At 44.7% G+C, this 16,504-nt stretch overlaps 1 protein-coding gene and 1 long non-coding RNA gene across 2 annotated transcripts; both read left to right on the plus strand.

Annotated features, from left to right (window-relative positions):
* Positions 1–340: 340 nt before the first annotated feature.
* Positions 341–9,066, plus strand: LOC123492172. The gene is made up of 3 exons (XR_006661651.1): positions 341–382; positions 6,485–6,619; positions 8,897–9,066. It is a non-coding gene; the product is annotated as an uncharacterized LOC123492172 (long non-coding RNA).
* Positions 9,067–15,180: 6,114 nt separating this feature from the next.
* Positions 15,181–16,297, plus strand: LOC123492239 (von Willebrand factor A domain-containing protein 7-like). Its single transcript, XM_045224607.1, has 3 exons — positions 15,181–15,225; positions 15,666–15,782; positions 16,055–16,297. Exons 1-3 carry the CDS (start codon positions 15,181–15,183, stop codon positions 16,295–16,297), a joined length of 405 nt encoding a protein of 134 aa, XP_045080542.1.
* Positions 16,298–16,504: the final 207 nt, after the last annotated feature.

Consider the following 16,504-nt stretch of genomic DNA (forward strand, 5'->3'; position numbering starts at 1 on the left):
TTTGATGGGGAGAGGTTCGTGGAGGGGCGGAAACTCATCACAGATGGCTTGACCTCTGTCAAAGCCAGCGTCAAGCGAGGGAACTTTGAGGCAGCAAGACAGACGCTGGGAGACATTTTACACACCTTACAGGTCATTTACATGATTTACATTATCTCCTTACTCCACAAGACAAGAGAGAGACATTGCTTTTGCTGAAATATTAGATTAGCTAAAAGCATTTAAATCACATGGCATTTGGCATAGCACTATTTTTAACAACTTATCATTCTTATATTTTCAGGACTTTCTACAGTCACAGTAGCTGGATAGAACTGGGCAACAGATTTCCCCATCCCCGATCTCATCAGATCAGACGTGTTGGACATCGGCCCAGTTGCAGGTATTGCGAGGGCGTGCGTCTGGGTGTGTGTTAAAGAGGGGGAGTAATATTGAAAGTGAAAGAGTTTGGAGTTGGCTAATTGCCATCTGTAACATGCAGGTTGATGTTCCTCTGAAGAGACCAGGGGTGTAACATTCATGTTTGGCAACATTCCTTACACATTCAACACAATGGACCAGTGCACGATGCTGCTGAAAGTGCAGCCACATGCCAATTGTTATAGTTCCTTTGTCCTGAATTGGTGGTTGCCAAAATAGAGGTCATGTGATGCTGTAAGGAAAATTAACATGTCTGTTGCTCATTATACAGAGACAACAGGATGTGGGTCAAATATTGCCTTATGCAGTCACAACATGCTGCCTTAGTAAAGGTGATGTAATGGTGTTTTACATTAATAGTCTTTTAGTGCAAGTATTGTTATATCAGAACATGTCACGATCGTCGTTAGATGAAGCGGACCAAGGCGCAGCGTGATATGCGTACATTCTTTTATTGCAGTACACAACACGAAACAAAACAACAAAACAAACGATACGTGCAGTCCTGGGTTGAACACAAACCTTCCGAACAAGACCGGGCTGACGACGCGCACCACTGGCTTGGTGCGAGGGACAGGAACAGGCCGGACCGGGCTGGCGACGCGCACCACAGGCTTGGTGCGAGGGACAGGAACAGGCCGGACCGGGCTGGCGACGTGCACCACTGGCTTGGAGCGGGGAGCAGGAACAGGCCGGACCGGTTGACGACGCGCACCACAGGCTTGGTGCGAGGGACAGGAACAGGCCGGGCTGGACTGTGGAGACGGACTGGAGGTCTGGAACGGAGAGCTGACACAACCCGCCCTGGCTGAATGCCTATTTTCACACACTCTGTGTGAGGCATCAGCACAGGACGTACAGGGCTGTGCACTCATACTGACACTACAGCACGTGGCACTGGCGCAGGATATCCGGGACCGAGGAGGGGTACTGGAGGCCACGAGCGTTGAGCCGGCACACTCCGTCCTGGCTGCATGCCCACCTTAGCACGACACGTGCGTGGTGCTAGCACAGGACGTACAGGAATACATTACAATGTATACATTGGCTGAAGAATTGCAACATTTTCCTGCATCTAACTCTGCAAATCGCACTGCTGGGTGATTTAAAAGTCATAGTCAATCGATCAATAATATAATAATACTCTAAGCAAAAAAATGGTATCTTTAATTTACAATATGTAGAATCTATGAGAATAGAAATGTTCAAAACTTTTGTGAAACATCACAGCACTGTAAAAAAAATATGGCAAATAGAAATCAAAACTGGATGGTGTTCAGAGATAGATGGGAGGGTTTGAGTGGAGCTGAAGGATGGGACTAAAAACAAACAAAAGATAACTAATGTAGAATATACTGTGTCCGTAAAATGTATATAGTTTGTATAAGCTGGAAGTAGAAACTTAAGTGTTGTTGTCCATTAGTTTACTCCAATTAGGGGAGGGATGGTAGCATTAGGGGAAAATAATAAAGGAAAATATATTTAAAAATATATATACATGTATTTTATATATTTACTAAAATAATATGGGGGATTGGAAATGATGCAGACAATTACATTGATGGAAGCCACAATCTATCTGCAATATTAAAGCTGATCTACCCCCTAAAAAATATATAATAATAATAATAATAATACTTTTAAAAAATCTATGTAATAGCATACAAGATCCTGATGGCAGATGTAAGTCACTCTTCTGATTAACCAGAACATTGAAACCAAAAATAGTTCCACTATAAACAGTTGCCAAAGCAAAAGGTGACAACAATGAAAGGTTTAATGTAAATGACGGTGGCATGGCACTTCCTGGTTGTATTGTATAAAGAGACCCATCATCTGTGTGATACAGATCACTTCATTGGAGACACGCTTCTGATCCTGTGGCATTACAAGGTAGGCACTGGTCTGTTTGTTAATCTTTCAAATGTGCTATTGGTTGATAAGGGCGTAGGTAGTAGTTATGGAAAGAAATGTAGAAAATCATTAGAAGTTGTCAGACAGTTATTTGTTGTGAAAGTTCTATCTTGATGCAGTTGATATCACAAATGTTTTTTTCTTCTAAATCACTACACAAAAACCGCTGAAGATGTGATGGTGAAGGGTTACTGTCACGCCCTGGCTCTGGGGACTCTAATATGTTGAGCCAGGGTGTGTATAGTCTATGTGTGTTCTAGGTTTCACTTTCTGGTTTTGTAGATCTATGTTGGCCAGGTGGCTCCCAATCAGAGACGGCTGTAGCTCGTTGTCTCTGATTGGGACTCATACTTAGGTAGCCGTTTGGCACTCATTCATTGTGGTTTCTTGTTCGTATTTGGTTTGTGTATTACCATTGACTGTCACGTCATCGTTTTGTTGTTTTGATCGTGTGATCATTCTATTAATAAATATGTTCGCCTTCAACGCTGCGCCTTGGTCCTCCTCTATGTATGACGAGCGTGACAGTTACCTAACAAGGCATAACATATTATTTGTTTTGCAATTTAGTGATCTAAAACCAAAGACCTTATTTGCAGAAATATGTTTTATGCTTTCTGGATAAGTCTGACATTGTTCTTTTTTTGGATGAATGTACAGAACTTTCTATTATAATATTCATATTATACATACAGTGCCTTCAGAAAGTATTTACACCCCTTGACTTTTTCCACATTTTGTTGTGTTACAAAGGGGCATTAAAATGGATTTGTGTCATTTTTGGTCAACAATCTACACAAAATACTCTGCAATGTCAGAGTGGAAGAAAAATTCTAACATTTGTTTTAAATGAATGGTAAATAAAACACTAATATATATATTGATTAGATAAGTATTCAACCCCCTGAGTCAATACGTGTTAGAATCACCTTTTGGCAGTGACTACAGCTGAGAGTCTTTCTGGGTAAGTGTCTAAGAGCTTTCCACACCTGGATTGTGCAACATTTGCCCATTTCCTTAAAAAAATTCTTCAAGTTCTGTCAAATTGGTTGTTGATCATTGCTAGACAACCGTTTTCAGGTCTTGCAATAGATTTCCAAGCAGATTTAAGTCAAAACTGTAACTTGACCAATCAGGAACATTCACCTTCTTCTTGGTAAGAAACTCCAGTGTAGATTTGGCCTTGTGTTTAAAGTTATTGTCTTGCTGAAAGGTGAATTCATCTCCCAGTATCTGGTGGAAAGCAGACTGAACCAGGTTTTCCTCTAGGATTTTGCCTGTGCTTAGCTCCATTCTGTTTCTTTTTTATCCTGAAAAACTCCCCAGTCCTTCATGATTACAAGCATCCCCATAACATTTTATTCTGCACAGGCTTCCTTCTTTTCACTCTGCCAATTAGGTTAGTATTGTGGAGTAACTACAATGTTGCGGCAGGTAGCTAGTGGCGCAGTGGTCTAAGGCACTGCATCGCAGTGCTAACTGTGCCACTAGAGATCCTGGTTCGAATCCAGGCTCTGTTGCAGCCGGGCCGCGACCGGGAGACTCATGGGCGGCGCACAATTGGCCCAGCGTCGTCCCAGGGTAGGGGAAGGAATGGCCGGCAGGGATGTAGATCAGTTGATAGAGCATGGCGTTTGCAATGCCAGGGTTGTGGAGTTCGTTTCCCACGGGGGCCAGTATAAAAAAATATGTATTCACTAACTGTAAGTCGCTCTGGATAAGAGCGTTTACTAAAATGTAAAAATGTAAAAAATGTTAAGAGTGTTGTGCCAGTAACCGAAAGGTCGCTGGTTCTAATCCCCAAGCCGACTAGGTGAAAAATCGTTCGATGTGCCCTTGAGCAAGTAACTAAAGTAACTACAATGTTGTTTATCCATCCTCCATTTTCCATCTCAGCCATTAAACACTGTAACTGTTTTAAAGACACCATTGGCCTCATGGTGAAATCCCTGAGCAGTTTCCTTCCTCTCCGGCAACTGAGTTAGGAAGGACGTCTGTATCTTTGTAGTGACTGGGTGTATTGATACACCATCTAATGTGTAATTAATAACTTCACCATGCTCAAAGGGATATTCAATGTCTTCTTTTTTATTTATACCCATCTACCAATAGATGACCTTCTCTGCGAGGCATTGGAAAACCTCCCTGGTTCTTTGTGGATGTGTTTGAATCTGTGTTTGAAATTCACTGCTTGAGGGACCTTACAGATAATTGTACGTACAGAGATGAGGTAGTCATGAAAAATAATGTTAAACACTATTATTGCACAGACTCCATGCAACTTATTATGTGACTTGTTAAGCACATTTTTACTCCTGAACTTATTTAGGCTTGCCATAACAAAGGGGTTGAATACTTATTGACTTAAGACATTTTAGATGTTCATTTTTAATTAATTAGTAACAATTTGGAAAAACATAATTCCACTTTGACATTATGGGTTATTGTGTGTAGGCCAGTGACACAAAATCTCTATTTAATCCCTTTTAAGTTCAGGCTGTGACACAGCAAAATGTGGAAAAAAGTTAAGGGGTGTGAATACTTTCTGAAGTATGATCAAACTATAAAATTATGATAAGTCACGTTGACTGGCCTCTCCCTCCCACAGACAGGTTGATGATGTCATCAGTCCTGGCCGTAGTCTCTCTCCTCCTCCTGCAGACTGGGGTCCAAGGGTTCATGGTTCTCTTCGCAGGCAGATCCATGGACCACCAGAAGATCACTAGGGAAGCCATCTTACAGACCACGGCACAGGTGTGCAACCAACTGGCCTCTGTTGAGGGAAGAGACTTCACTCTGCCGGTAAGTAAACTAAAGCCACAAAATTATGGACTACATCAGACTCATCAGTCACTGTTTATTCATAGTAAATAAAGTATTGGTGTTATGTTTTCTAATGCAGTACAGTATATAGTAGAATACATTTTATTTACACCAATGTGTATTAAAATGTGTGTGTTTGTTTGTGTGTGTGTTTGTGTGTGTGTTTGAGTGTGTGTTTGTGTGCGTGTTTGTTTGTTTGTGTGTGTGAGTGTGTGTTTGTGTGAGTGTGTGTGTGTGTGTGTGTGTAGCCCGGACCCTGACTGCAGATGCTCTGGCTCTAGCCTGCTCCTCATCGGGGTCTGCTAAGAGTTTCCAGAGTGCCATATCAGACGTCACCCGGAGAAATGCCAGAGTTGACTTCCGTCACCTGTTCAATGAAGAGTACCACTTTGATGGGGAGAGGTTCGTGGAGGGGCGGAAACTCATCACAGATGGCTTGACCTCTGTCAAAGCCAGCGTCAAGCGAGGGAACTTTGAGGCAGCAAGACAGACGCTGGGAGACATTTTACACACCTTACAGGTCATTTACATGATTTACATGATCTCCACAAGACAAGAGAGAGACATTGCTTTTGCTGAAATATTAGTTTCGCTAAAAGCATTTAAATCACATGGCATTTGGCATAGCACTATTTTAAACAACTTATCATTCTTATATTTTCAGGACTTCTACAGTCACAGTAACTGGATAGAACTGGGCAACAGATTTCCCCCATCCCAATCTCATCAGATCAGACGTGTCGGACATCGCCCAGTTGCAGGTATTGCGAGGGCGTGCGTCTGGGTGTGTGTTAAAGAGGGGGAGTAATATTGAAAGTGAAAGAGTTTGGAGATGGCTAATTGCCATCTGAAACAGGCAGTTTGATGTTCCTCTGAAGAGACCAGGGGGTGTAACATTCATGTTTGACAACATTCCTTACACATTCAACACAATGGGGGTTTTTGTCAATTGGTGATTGCCAAAGAGATGCCAAGAGGATGACAAGATAGATGCAGAAAAAGTGTTTACTTCGACTCACAACAACAAACTGATACGGACCAGTGCACGATGCAGCTGAAAGTGCAGCCACATGCCAATTGTCATAGTTTCTTTGTCCTGAATTGGTGGTTGCCAAAATAGAGGTCTTGTGATGCTGTAAGGAAAATTGACATGTCTATTGCTCATTATACAGAGACAACAGGATGTGGGTCAAATATTGGCTTATGCAGTCACAACATGCTGCCTTAGTAAAGGTCATGTAATGGTGTTTTACATCAATAGTCTTTTAGAGCACGTAGTGTTGTAGTACCATGATGTAGTTTATATTGTGAAACCTCTATCCACCAGATAAGAACACGCCCACATGTCGGAGCTGTGTCGGGAAAGACTGCCAGAACAACATCCTAGAAAACATCATCAGAGACAAGAAGCTGACCTCTGGATATTTTGGCCTTGTACCTTTTTTTTCCACCAAACCAAAAGGTAGAGTCAGCCTCTAATCTGATTTTAATCTGATTTACACCGTGAAATGACCGGAGGTAGCATAACAATAGCATACCAAACTAGTTGCATGTCTCTATGTGCTTTGGTGTTAAAGGAGTGGGGTCGCAGTTCCGGAGCGACCCACTAGGTGTCATCCTCCGACAACCATAGGCACCTCCTCACTCACAGTCGGGACTAATTATCTGCCTATTGGGCTCACCTGTGTCTATTTATGCCCTCACTTCCCTGTGTTCCCTTGCTCAGTTTTCTGTGCTAGTTCCTTGATGTCAAGCAGTACGTATCAGTGTCGGATCACGTGACGGAGTTACAGGTACTCGAGAAGTGTTCTCCCTCGGTCATTGTGTTTTTCCAGTCAGAGTTAGTATTTCGTATTGTTTGCTGTCAGCCTGTTTTTTGGAGACCTTTGTGCTCCTCATTTGTTATCATGTATAGTCCGTTGTTTTGTATCCTGGCTTTTGGACCACCAGTAAAGATCCTTGTTTCACCATCTCTGCCTACTGCCTACTGTCTATCCTGCACCGCACCTGGGTCACACCTCACACCAACCCCAGAAAACTGAGCCAATATGGACCCAGCGGAGGCAGCACAGTATCATAGCGCATTGGCAGCGCAGGGAGCCATGCTGGATCAGCACGACCGCAGCCTGCAGCAGATCATTGAGAATCTCTGCCAGCTGACGATCGCCGTGCAGAGCCGAGTGGACACCCGACCGGTCCCGGCAGCCGCCTGAGACATCGTGGGAACCCCGCCTACCACCTCCGGAGAGGTACGATGGACATCCAGAGGGCTGCAGGGAATTCCTCACCCAGTGTTCCCTGATGTTCAGCCTACAACCCTCCTCCTTTCCGATGGAGCAGGGCCGGGTGGCCTACATTATCACTCTGTTGACAGATCGGGCCCTTTCTTTGGCTACCGCGGAGTGGGAGAGCCAAACTCCGGCGTGCTCCGACTCCTACCAATTCACCCGGGAGTTACGCAAGTTGTTCGACACCTCTCGGGTGGTGTCGGGGCATACGACCGGGAGGCGGCTCACGGCTTGTCGGCAGGGTGTCCGCTCGGTGGCGGACTACTCCGTGGAGTTCCGGACCCGGGCTTGAGAGGCAGGATGGAAGGAGACCGCCCTGGTTGTCCTGTACGCGCAGGGGCTATCGGAGGGGATGAAGGACGAACTCTCCTTCAGGGAGCTGCCTGAGCAACTGGACGGCCTCGTCGACCTCTCGGTGCGCGTGGACGATTGGCGTTGTGAGAGGGCTTATGAGAGAGGCATGACGCAAGGCTCGCCTCCGCGTCTCCCTATCAGCCCGGAGGCCTTCCGCCGATTCAGGGAGGAGACGCTTCAGGAGGAGTGCTTGGGTGCGGCGCGCTTGTCCCGGATGGAGAGGCAGAGGCGTCTGCCCCAGGTACTTTGCCGGTACTATGGCCACGCAGGTCACCACGGCGACTCATGCCCGGAGAAGCCGGGAAAACGGGTGGGCTCGCTGGTATCGGGAGGGGTGCTAGTGAGCCGGAACCGTAAACCCCAACTCCAGAGATGACCAGACTTTTCTCCCGTCAGGGTTCAGTGGGCCAGCGCTGCCGGCGTCGGGTGCATGCACTGGTGGATTCTCGGGGCCGCGGGAAACCTGATGGCCCCAGGGTGGAGCGTTCCATTACTCTCTCTCTGAGCCGGTTCCAATCATGGGCCTGGACGGCCGGCTGTTATCGTGTGTGTCCGGGTGGCGGGGGAGGCTATGGGAGTATATCCAGTTTTTCATTGTGGACTCTCCGGAGTGTCCCCTCGTCCTCTGGTACCCCTGGCACTGTTACAGGATATCCTTGTTGTTACAGGAGATCCTACTGCCTACTGTCTATCCTGCACCGCACCTGGGTCACACCTCACACCAACCCTTACACTTTGGTCGTATGTGCTTTATACAGCTCCTCAAAAGCAAAGGGAGAAGTTAGCTAAATTATTATGTGTATTATAATTAATTGACATTTTTTTGTATGGGTTATGTTAGGGTAAATCAATCTGACATTTTAAATTCAAAATTACAAACTTTAGAAGCTTTTTTTATCTTGAAAACTCTACATGTTTGCATTTGCTGCTATGCAGGAAAATTCCTGCAACAACAAGATGATCAAATTAAGATACTGCATCTGTAGGACCAGGCTAGTAGCTGACTGGCAGAGAAGAAATATCGATGTAATAACAAGATCCTGACGGCAGTTGTAAGTGACCATCGTATTGTCCTGATAATCTCTATCTGTTGGCAGGGAAGTGCAGCCATGGGGGCTCATTGGACCAGACAAGCGGGCGGGAGCCTACGGGTGGGATCAACAAAGACTCGCTTGAGTCCAACCATGGCAACTTGCACACTGCAGCTGCAGAGGTGGCCGTGGTTGCAACCAGGCAGCTGCTGGAGGACATCAGAGGGGCTGCCGGGGACACAGGCTTCCTACGGTGGGGAATTGTACTTAATCATATAAGCACTGTTGTGAAGGGTAATGGCAACCGGCTCGAAGGACCACAAAGAAAAGGACTAGGGTTGGAAGGAGGCTTTTAAGGTCTCTACAGTGCATTCGGAAAGTATTCAGACCCATTTACTTTTTCCACATTTTGTTACGTTACAGCTTTATTCTGAAATTGATTAAATCGTTTTTCCCCTCATCAATATACACACAATACCCCACAATACAAAGCAAAAACAGGTTTTTAGAAACTTTTGCAAATGTATTAAAAATTTAAAACTGAAATATTCAGACCCTTTACTCAGTACTTTGTTGAGGCACCCTTGGCAGCGATTACAGCCTTGAGTCTTCTTGGGTATGACGCTACAAGCTTGGCACACCTGCATTTGGGGAGTTTCTCCCATTCTTCTCTGCAGATCCTCTCAATCTCTGTCAGGTTGGATGGGGAGCGTCGCTGCACAGCTATTTTCAGGTCTCTCCAGAGATGTTAGATCGGGTTCAAATCCGGGCTCTGGTTGGGCCACTCAAGGACATTCAGAGACTTGTCCCGAAGCCACTCCTGCATTGTCTTGGCTGTGTGCTTAGTGTCATTGTCCTGTTGGAAGGTGAACCTTCGCCCAGTCTGAGGTCCTGAGCGCTCTGGGACAGGTTTTCATCAAAGAAAACTTTGCTCCGTTCATCTTTCCTCAATCCTGACTAGTCTCCCAGTCCCCTGCCGCTGAAAAACATCCCCACAGCATGATGCTGCCACCACCATGCTTCACCATAGGGATTGTGCCAGGTTTCCTCCAGACGTGACACTTGGCATTCAGGCCAAAGAGTTCAATCTTGGTTTCATCAGACCAGAGAATCTTTTCTCATGGTCTGAGAGTCCTTTAGGTCTCTTTTGGCAAACTCAAGCGGGCTGTCATGTGCCTTTTACTGAGGAGTGGCTTCCGTCTGGCCACTCTACCTTAAAGGCCTGTTAGGTGGACTGCTGCAGAGATGGTTGTAGACAGTTTTGTGCCTTTCCAAATCATGTTCAATCAATTGAATTTACCACAGGTGGACTCCAATCAAGATGTAGAAACATCTAATGGATGATCAATGGAAACCGGATGCACCTGAGCTCAATTTCGAGGCTCATAGCAAAGGGTCTGAATACTTACGTAAATAAGGTATTTATGTTTTATTTGTTATACGTTTGCAAAAAAATCTAAAAACCTGTTTTCACTATGTCATTATGGGGTATTGTGTGTAGATTGATGAGGGAAAAAATTAATTTCATCAATTTTAGATTAAGGCTGTAACGTAACAAAATGTGGAAAAAGGGAAGGGGTCTGGAATACTTTCCGAATGCACTTGTAGGATGGATGTGTTGAGTTGTGGCTTGTAAGGCCTTGGAGATACTTTTGGCCATGTAGTGTATGTGGACACTTCCTCGTCAAACATCTGATTCCAAAATCATGGGCATTAATATGGAGTTGGTCCCCCTTTGCTGCTATAACAGCCTCCCTCCTCTGGGAAGGCTTTCCTCTAGATGTTGGAACATTGCTGCTGGGACTTGCTTCCATTCAGCCACGAGAGCATTAGTGAGGTTGGGCACTGATGTTGGGCGATTAGGCCTGGCTCGCAGTCTGCGTTCCAATTCATCCCAAAGGTGTTCGATGGGGTTGAGGTCAGGGCTCTGTGCAGGCCAGTAAAGTTCTTCCACACTGATCTCGACAATCCATTTCGGAATGTCATTGTATGCTGTAGCGTTATGATTTTCATTCACTGGAACTAAGGGGCCCGAACCATAAAAAACAGCCCCAGACCATTATTCCTCCTCCACCAAACTTTACAGTTGGCACTATGCATTCGGGCAGGTAGGGTTCTCCTGGCATCTGCCAAACCCAGATTCGTCCGTCGGACTGCCAGATGGTGAAGAGTGATTCATAACTCCAGAGAACGCATTTCCACTGCTCCAGAGTCCATTGGCGGCGAGCTTTACACCACTAGCAGACGCTTGGCATTGCGCATCTTAGGCTTGTGTGTGGCTGCTCGACCATGGAAACACATTTCATGAAGCTCCCGATGAACAGTTCTTGTTGCTTCCAGAGGCAGTTTGGAACTAGTGAGTGTTGCTTATAGATGTTTCCACTTCACAATAACAGCACTTACAGTTGACCAGGGCAGCTCTAGCAGGGCAGAAATGTGACTAATTGACTTGTTGGAAAGGTGGAATCCTATGACAGTGCCACGTTGAAAGTCACTGAGCTCTTCAGTACGGGCCATTCTACTTCCAAATGTTTGTCTATGGAGATTGCATGGCTGTGTGCTCGATTCTATACAACTGTCAGCAACGGGTGTGGTTGAAATAGCCGAATCCACCAACTTGAAGGGGTGTCCACATGCTTTTGCCATGTAGTGTAGGATTGATGTGGATAACAAGGGTTTAGGATATGGTGGTCATGAAGATACAAAAGGAAAACATTAAGGAAAACATTAAAACACAGTGCAGACATGACAAAGTAGTGCCAGGTGACTATGGGGAATAGGCTTAACATATAACATGTATAAACTAAGGACACTGCCAGGATAAATATGACTAAGGGTTAAAGGCAACATAATACACAATGATTCCATAAACAACCCATTGTGCTCTGTGAAATAAAATCAAGAATTGGATTCCTGCTCATTCCTCTAACATGATCGATGTACCATAGCGGTAGCAACAGTCCTGAACCGAACTTCACAGTCCACCCTGGGCTAGAGCGTTTCTTCATGGCCCTTCGAGCCGGATAAGACTGCTGCCATGGAACCAGACAACCTACCTGAAGGAGGCGCAGGGGTCATCCCCAAACGCCTTCAAAACACACACAGAACACACAAAGAACTCTTCAGCCCCTTTTCAATACAGCTCCTCCTAGACGATGTTAACAGACATCAACAACCAACCAGACAATACAGGTCAGCTTCCACCCCAGGGCCTTCCCTCACCAGTGGTTAGCGTGCCACCTCCAGGCCTTTCCTCTCCAGTGACCAGCATGCCACGCCTTCGGGTACCTCTCCTGTGGCAAGTGTGCAACCTCCAAGACACCCCCTGGTGGACAGAATTCCAACCCCAGGCCTTCCGGCTGGCAAGACAAACCCAAACCCTCCAACTGTCCAGAGGTATGATGAGCTTTGCCTTCCTCCTTCTGTGGCCTTTGGAGCGTGCCGCCTTCCGCCATGAGACAGCCAGGGCCAATCGACCAACAAGTCCTGAACCTAACTTACAGTCCATCGAAGCCCTAGTCCTTTTCTTCAAGCACATTTATCTGCCTCTGACCCTGCTGCACATGTGCAACAACTTTTGCACTGCATAACACATGAGATGCCTTCTCTTTCTCTCTCTCCATCTCTCTCTCGCTCTCTCACTCTCTCTCTCACTATCTTTCTATCTCTCTCACTCTCTCTCTTTCTCGCTCTCCCTCTCCCTCTTACTCTCTCAGGATGATGGGGATCTCTAAGAATGGATCTAGAGTTCTGTGTTTTGTGATCGACACCACCGGCAGCATGTCGGACGACATCGCAACGGTAAAGAAGACCACAGCGTTCATCATCGACAGCAAGAGAGGAACGCCAAACGAGCCCTCAGCCTACATCTTGGTCCCCTTCAACGACCCAGGTGAGAGATGGCATCCTCACCCCTACGGGCCCTGGTCCAAAGTAGTGCTCTATGCAGAGAATAGGGTGTCATTTGGGACGCAGCCGTGATGCAACCTGTCTGACAGACCCGGAATCGGGCACTCGAATAATCCCCAAAAAGATGTGTATGTTTACATGACTTATTTTATTGATTTCCCACCGTTTTATAAATCAGAAGACAGCCATCTAGACCTTCCTAGGACCATGTAAATGTCCCCTGTCGAATTTGACGTGTATTTGCCTCCCTCTGGTGGTCGGCTGCATCTTTACATCCATTTATATCACTTCACTGCAAACGTCACGTCAAAGGGAAGGTCCTTTGAAAAACATTTATCCAGCTGGACTGCTTCACGGCACAGACATGGCAAAGCAATCGCTGATTTTGTCTCGAAGCAGGTGGATCTAAATACATGACTTTCGTACCTCTATGATAAAGAATCGACCTACACACTTCCTTAAACCTAAAATAGGTAAAGAAGTAATTTGGTGTGGAAGTCAAACATTTGTTTTACATCAGAGGCAGAAACATTGCATATGTTCAGAAGGACAAAATGGAGCCCTTTAGATAGCCCTTTCTCCCTTTGTCTATAGGAGGGAGGCACGCTGTTTAAATGGCCCCAAATGTTGATTTAGATGTTCACAAATGTGACAGGGGACACTACTACATCAATATAATATTGCCCTCTTGCTAGACTGATGATTTAAACCATTGCGAAACAGTGCAAAAGCGGCTGTCAGCTCAACTGGTTTTAAACAAACCAGCATACTCTCAGCTGTATACCAAAACAAGCACCAGGGCTGGTATTTTGCACAAAACAAACCCACCAAATCTCAGATTGTAGCTTTTAAGATAAATTACCTAACATACTACATAACATGGATTCCTAAAAGAACTCTGCATAGACTACTACTGTGTGTAGCTAACAGCATTTTCAGGGAGAGAAAAAGAAATGTAATCTTATACCGTAATATCTCTGTACTTAGTGTGACAGTCCACACAATCTGATCAATGTGTATGACATGGATACCGTGTATGAGATGGATAATGTGTATGACATGGATACCGTGTATGAGATGGATAATGTGTATGAGATGGATAATGTGTATGAGATGGATAACGTGTATGAGATGGATAATGTGTATGAGATGGATAATGCGTATGAGATGGATAACGTGTATGAGATGGATAATGTGTATGAGATGGATAATGTGTATGAGATGGATAATGTGTATGAGATGGATAATGTGTATGAGATGGATAATGTGTATGAGATGGATAATGTGTATGAGATGGATACCGAGTATGAGATGGATAATGTGTATGAGATGGATAATGTGTATGAGATGGATAATGTGTGTGACATGGATAATGTGTATGACATGGATACCGTGTATGAGATGGATAATGTGTATGAGATGGATACCGTGTATGAGATGGATAATGTGTATGAGATGGATAATGTGTATGAGATGGATAATGTGTATGAGATGGATAATGTGTATGAGATGGATAATGTGTATGAGATGGATACCGTGTATGAGATGGATAATGTGTATGAGATGGATAACGTGTATGAGATGGATAATGTGTATGAGATGGATAATGTGTATGAGATGGATAACGTGTATGAGATGGATAATGTGTATGAGATGGACCCTGTCCAATCCTAACGTGTATGACATGGATAATGCGAATGACATGGATAACGTGTATGAGATGGATAACGTGTATGAGATGGATAATGTGTATGAGATGGACCCTGTCCAATCCTAACGTGTATGAGATGGATAATGTGTATGACATGGATAATGTGTATGAGATGGATAATGTGTATGACATGGATAACGTGTATGAGATGGATAATGTGTATGAGATGGATAATGTGTATGACATGGATAACATGTATGAGATGGATAATGTGTATGAGATGGATAATGTGTATGACATGGATAACGTGTATGAGATGGATAATGTGTATGAGATGGACCCTGTCCAATCCTAACGTGTATGACATGTATAATGCGTATGACATGGATAACGTGTATGAGATGGATAACGTGTATGAGATGGATAATGTGTATGAGATGGATAACGTGTATGAGATGGATAATGTGTATGAGATGGATAATGTGTATGACATGGATAACATGTATGAGATGGATAATGTGTATGAGATGGATAATGTGTATGACATGGATAACGTGTATGAGATGGATAATGTGTATGAGATGGACCCTGTCCAATCCTAACGCGTATGACATGGATAATGCGTATGACATGGATAACGTGTATGAGATGGATAACGTGTATGAGATGGATAATGTGTATGAGATGGACCTTGTCCAATCCTATTATTTTGTGCCACAAGACTTTGGGCCCCTGATGCGGACCACGGAACCAGACGTCTTTAAGGCCCAGATCAATGCACTGAATGCTAATGGAGGAGGGGGATTTCCCGGAGATGAGTCTATCAGGACTTCAGGTACATTGACAGTGGCTGACGAACCTGTAGTGTAGGACAGACATGTACAACCAATATAAGACTGTATACCTTATGGAACAACGGGGACTGTGAAGAGACACACACAAGGGTATTTACACATTCATTCGCACATTGTGATATTGTTGTATGGTGGTATTAAACATTTTGTATTGTAGATATGTAGTGGTGTAATAACGTTATATGATGTACTGTTTTATATTCTGTTTAATATGTAATGTAAGTGCTTTAATATGTTTGGACCCCAGGAAGAGTAGCTGCTGCCTTGGCAGCAGCTAATGGGGATCCCTAATAAATACAAATATAACTGTTATGAATTTGTATTGTGAATTTGCCTTCCAGCTGCCAGTTCAACATAGAATGCATTCCCAATACATTCTAGTGGTATGCTAGTGTGACCGTGTCCCCTGTGCTTTCTACAGCTGGCTTTAACTGGTGCACCCCCCTCTTCAGAGATCTTCCTTTTCACTGATGCCCCCGCAAAAGACTTGTATCTAACAGGCACGGTGAACGCCCTCATAGAACGCACTAAGTCAGTGGTGAGTAGCTGGGCCTTGTTTCGCTCTGTGACGAGCAACATTAACCAGTAACGTTTCTATCTTCCTCTAGCTTTTTCATTGCCTTTGGATTTATTGATTTTCACAATCGTAGAGAACTTCACAATCGCAGAGACTTTCACAATCGTAGAGACCTTCACAATTGTAGAGACCTTCACAATCGTAGAGAGAAAAACATCAAATTCCTTGACTTTTCTCTCCTTTCTCTGCCCCTCAATTCACTATGTATTCTCTCTCGCTCTCTCTCTCTCTAGGTGACATTCTTCCTAACTGGCTCTTTGGGTCTCCGTCGTAGGAGGGGTAGTGACCAGGGCCAAGGACAGGTCCAGCACAGTCGGATGGCAGTGTCAGACGCCCAGCTCTACAGGAACCTGGCCCAGTCCTCAGGTGGCCAGGCAATACAGGTCACCAAGACAGAGCTGCCCAAGGCCACCAGCATCCTTGTGGAATCCTCCAGCTCTTCCTTGGTAGCCTTTGACTCCAATAGTAAACATTAGGGTAACCCTAGGTCCAAAATGTGAAGTTTGGGAGAAGATAATTCTAATATCCCATAACTCTTTGCATAAATGTGGAAGAATTCTATACAAGGGATCAGCTCTATCTTATTTATTTTCAAAAAGCTTGCACTCATTTATTAAGACCCCCCCCTTCTCTCCCACCCCCTTTCTCTCTCTCTCCTCTCCCTTCATTCTTTCAGGTGACCA

This window comes from Coregonus clupeaformis, chromosome 13 (assembly GCF_020615455.1).
Source record: "Coregonus clupeaformis isolate EN_2021a chromosome 13, ASM2061545v1, whole genome shotgun sequence".
NCBI lineage: Eukaryota > Metazoa > Chordata > Actinopteri > Salmoniformes > Salmonidae > Coregonus > Coregonus clupeaformis.

Coding starts and splice junctions, on each gene's coding strand:
- LOC123492239 (XM_045224607.1), top strand. CDS start 15,181: ATGGAGGAGGGGGATTTCCCGGAGATGAGTCTATCAGGACTTCAG. Junction 15,226..15,665: donor TGAGTCTATCAGGACTTCAG/GTACATTGACAG, acceptor TGCTTTCTACAG/CTGGCTTTAACTGGTGCACC. Junction 15,783..16,054: donor TAGAACGCACTAAGTCAGTG/GTGAGTAGCTGG, acceptor CTCTCTCTCTAG/GTGACATTCTTCCTAACTGG.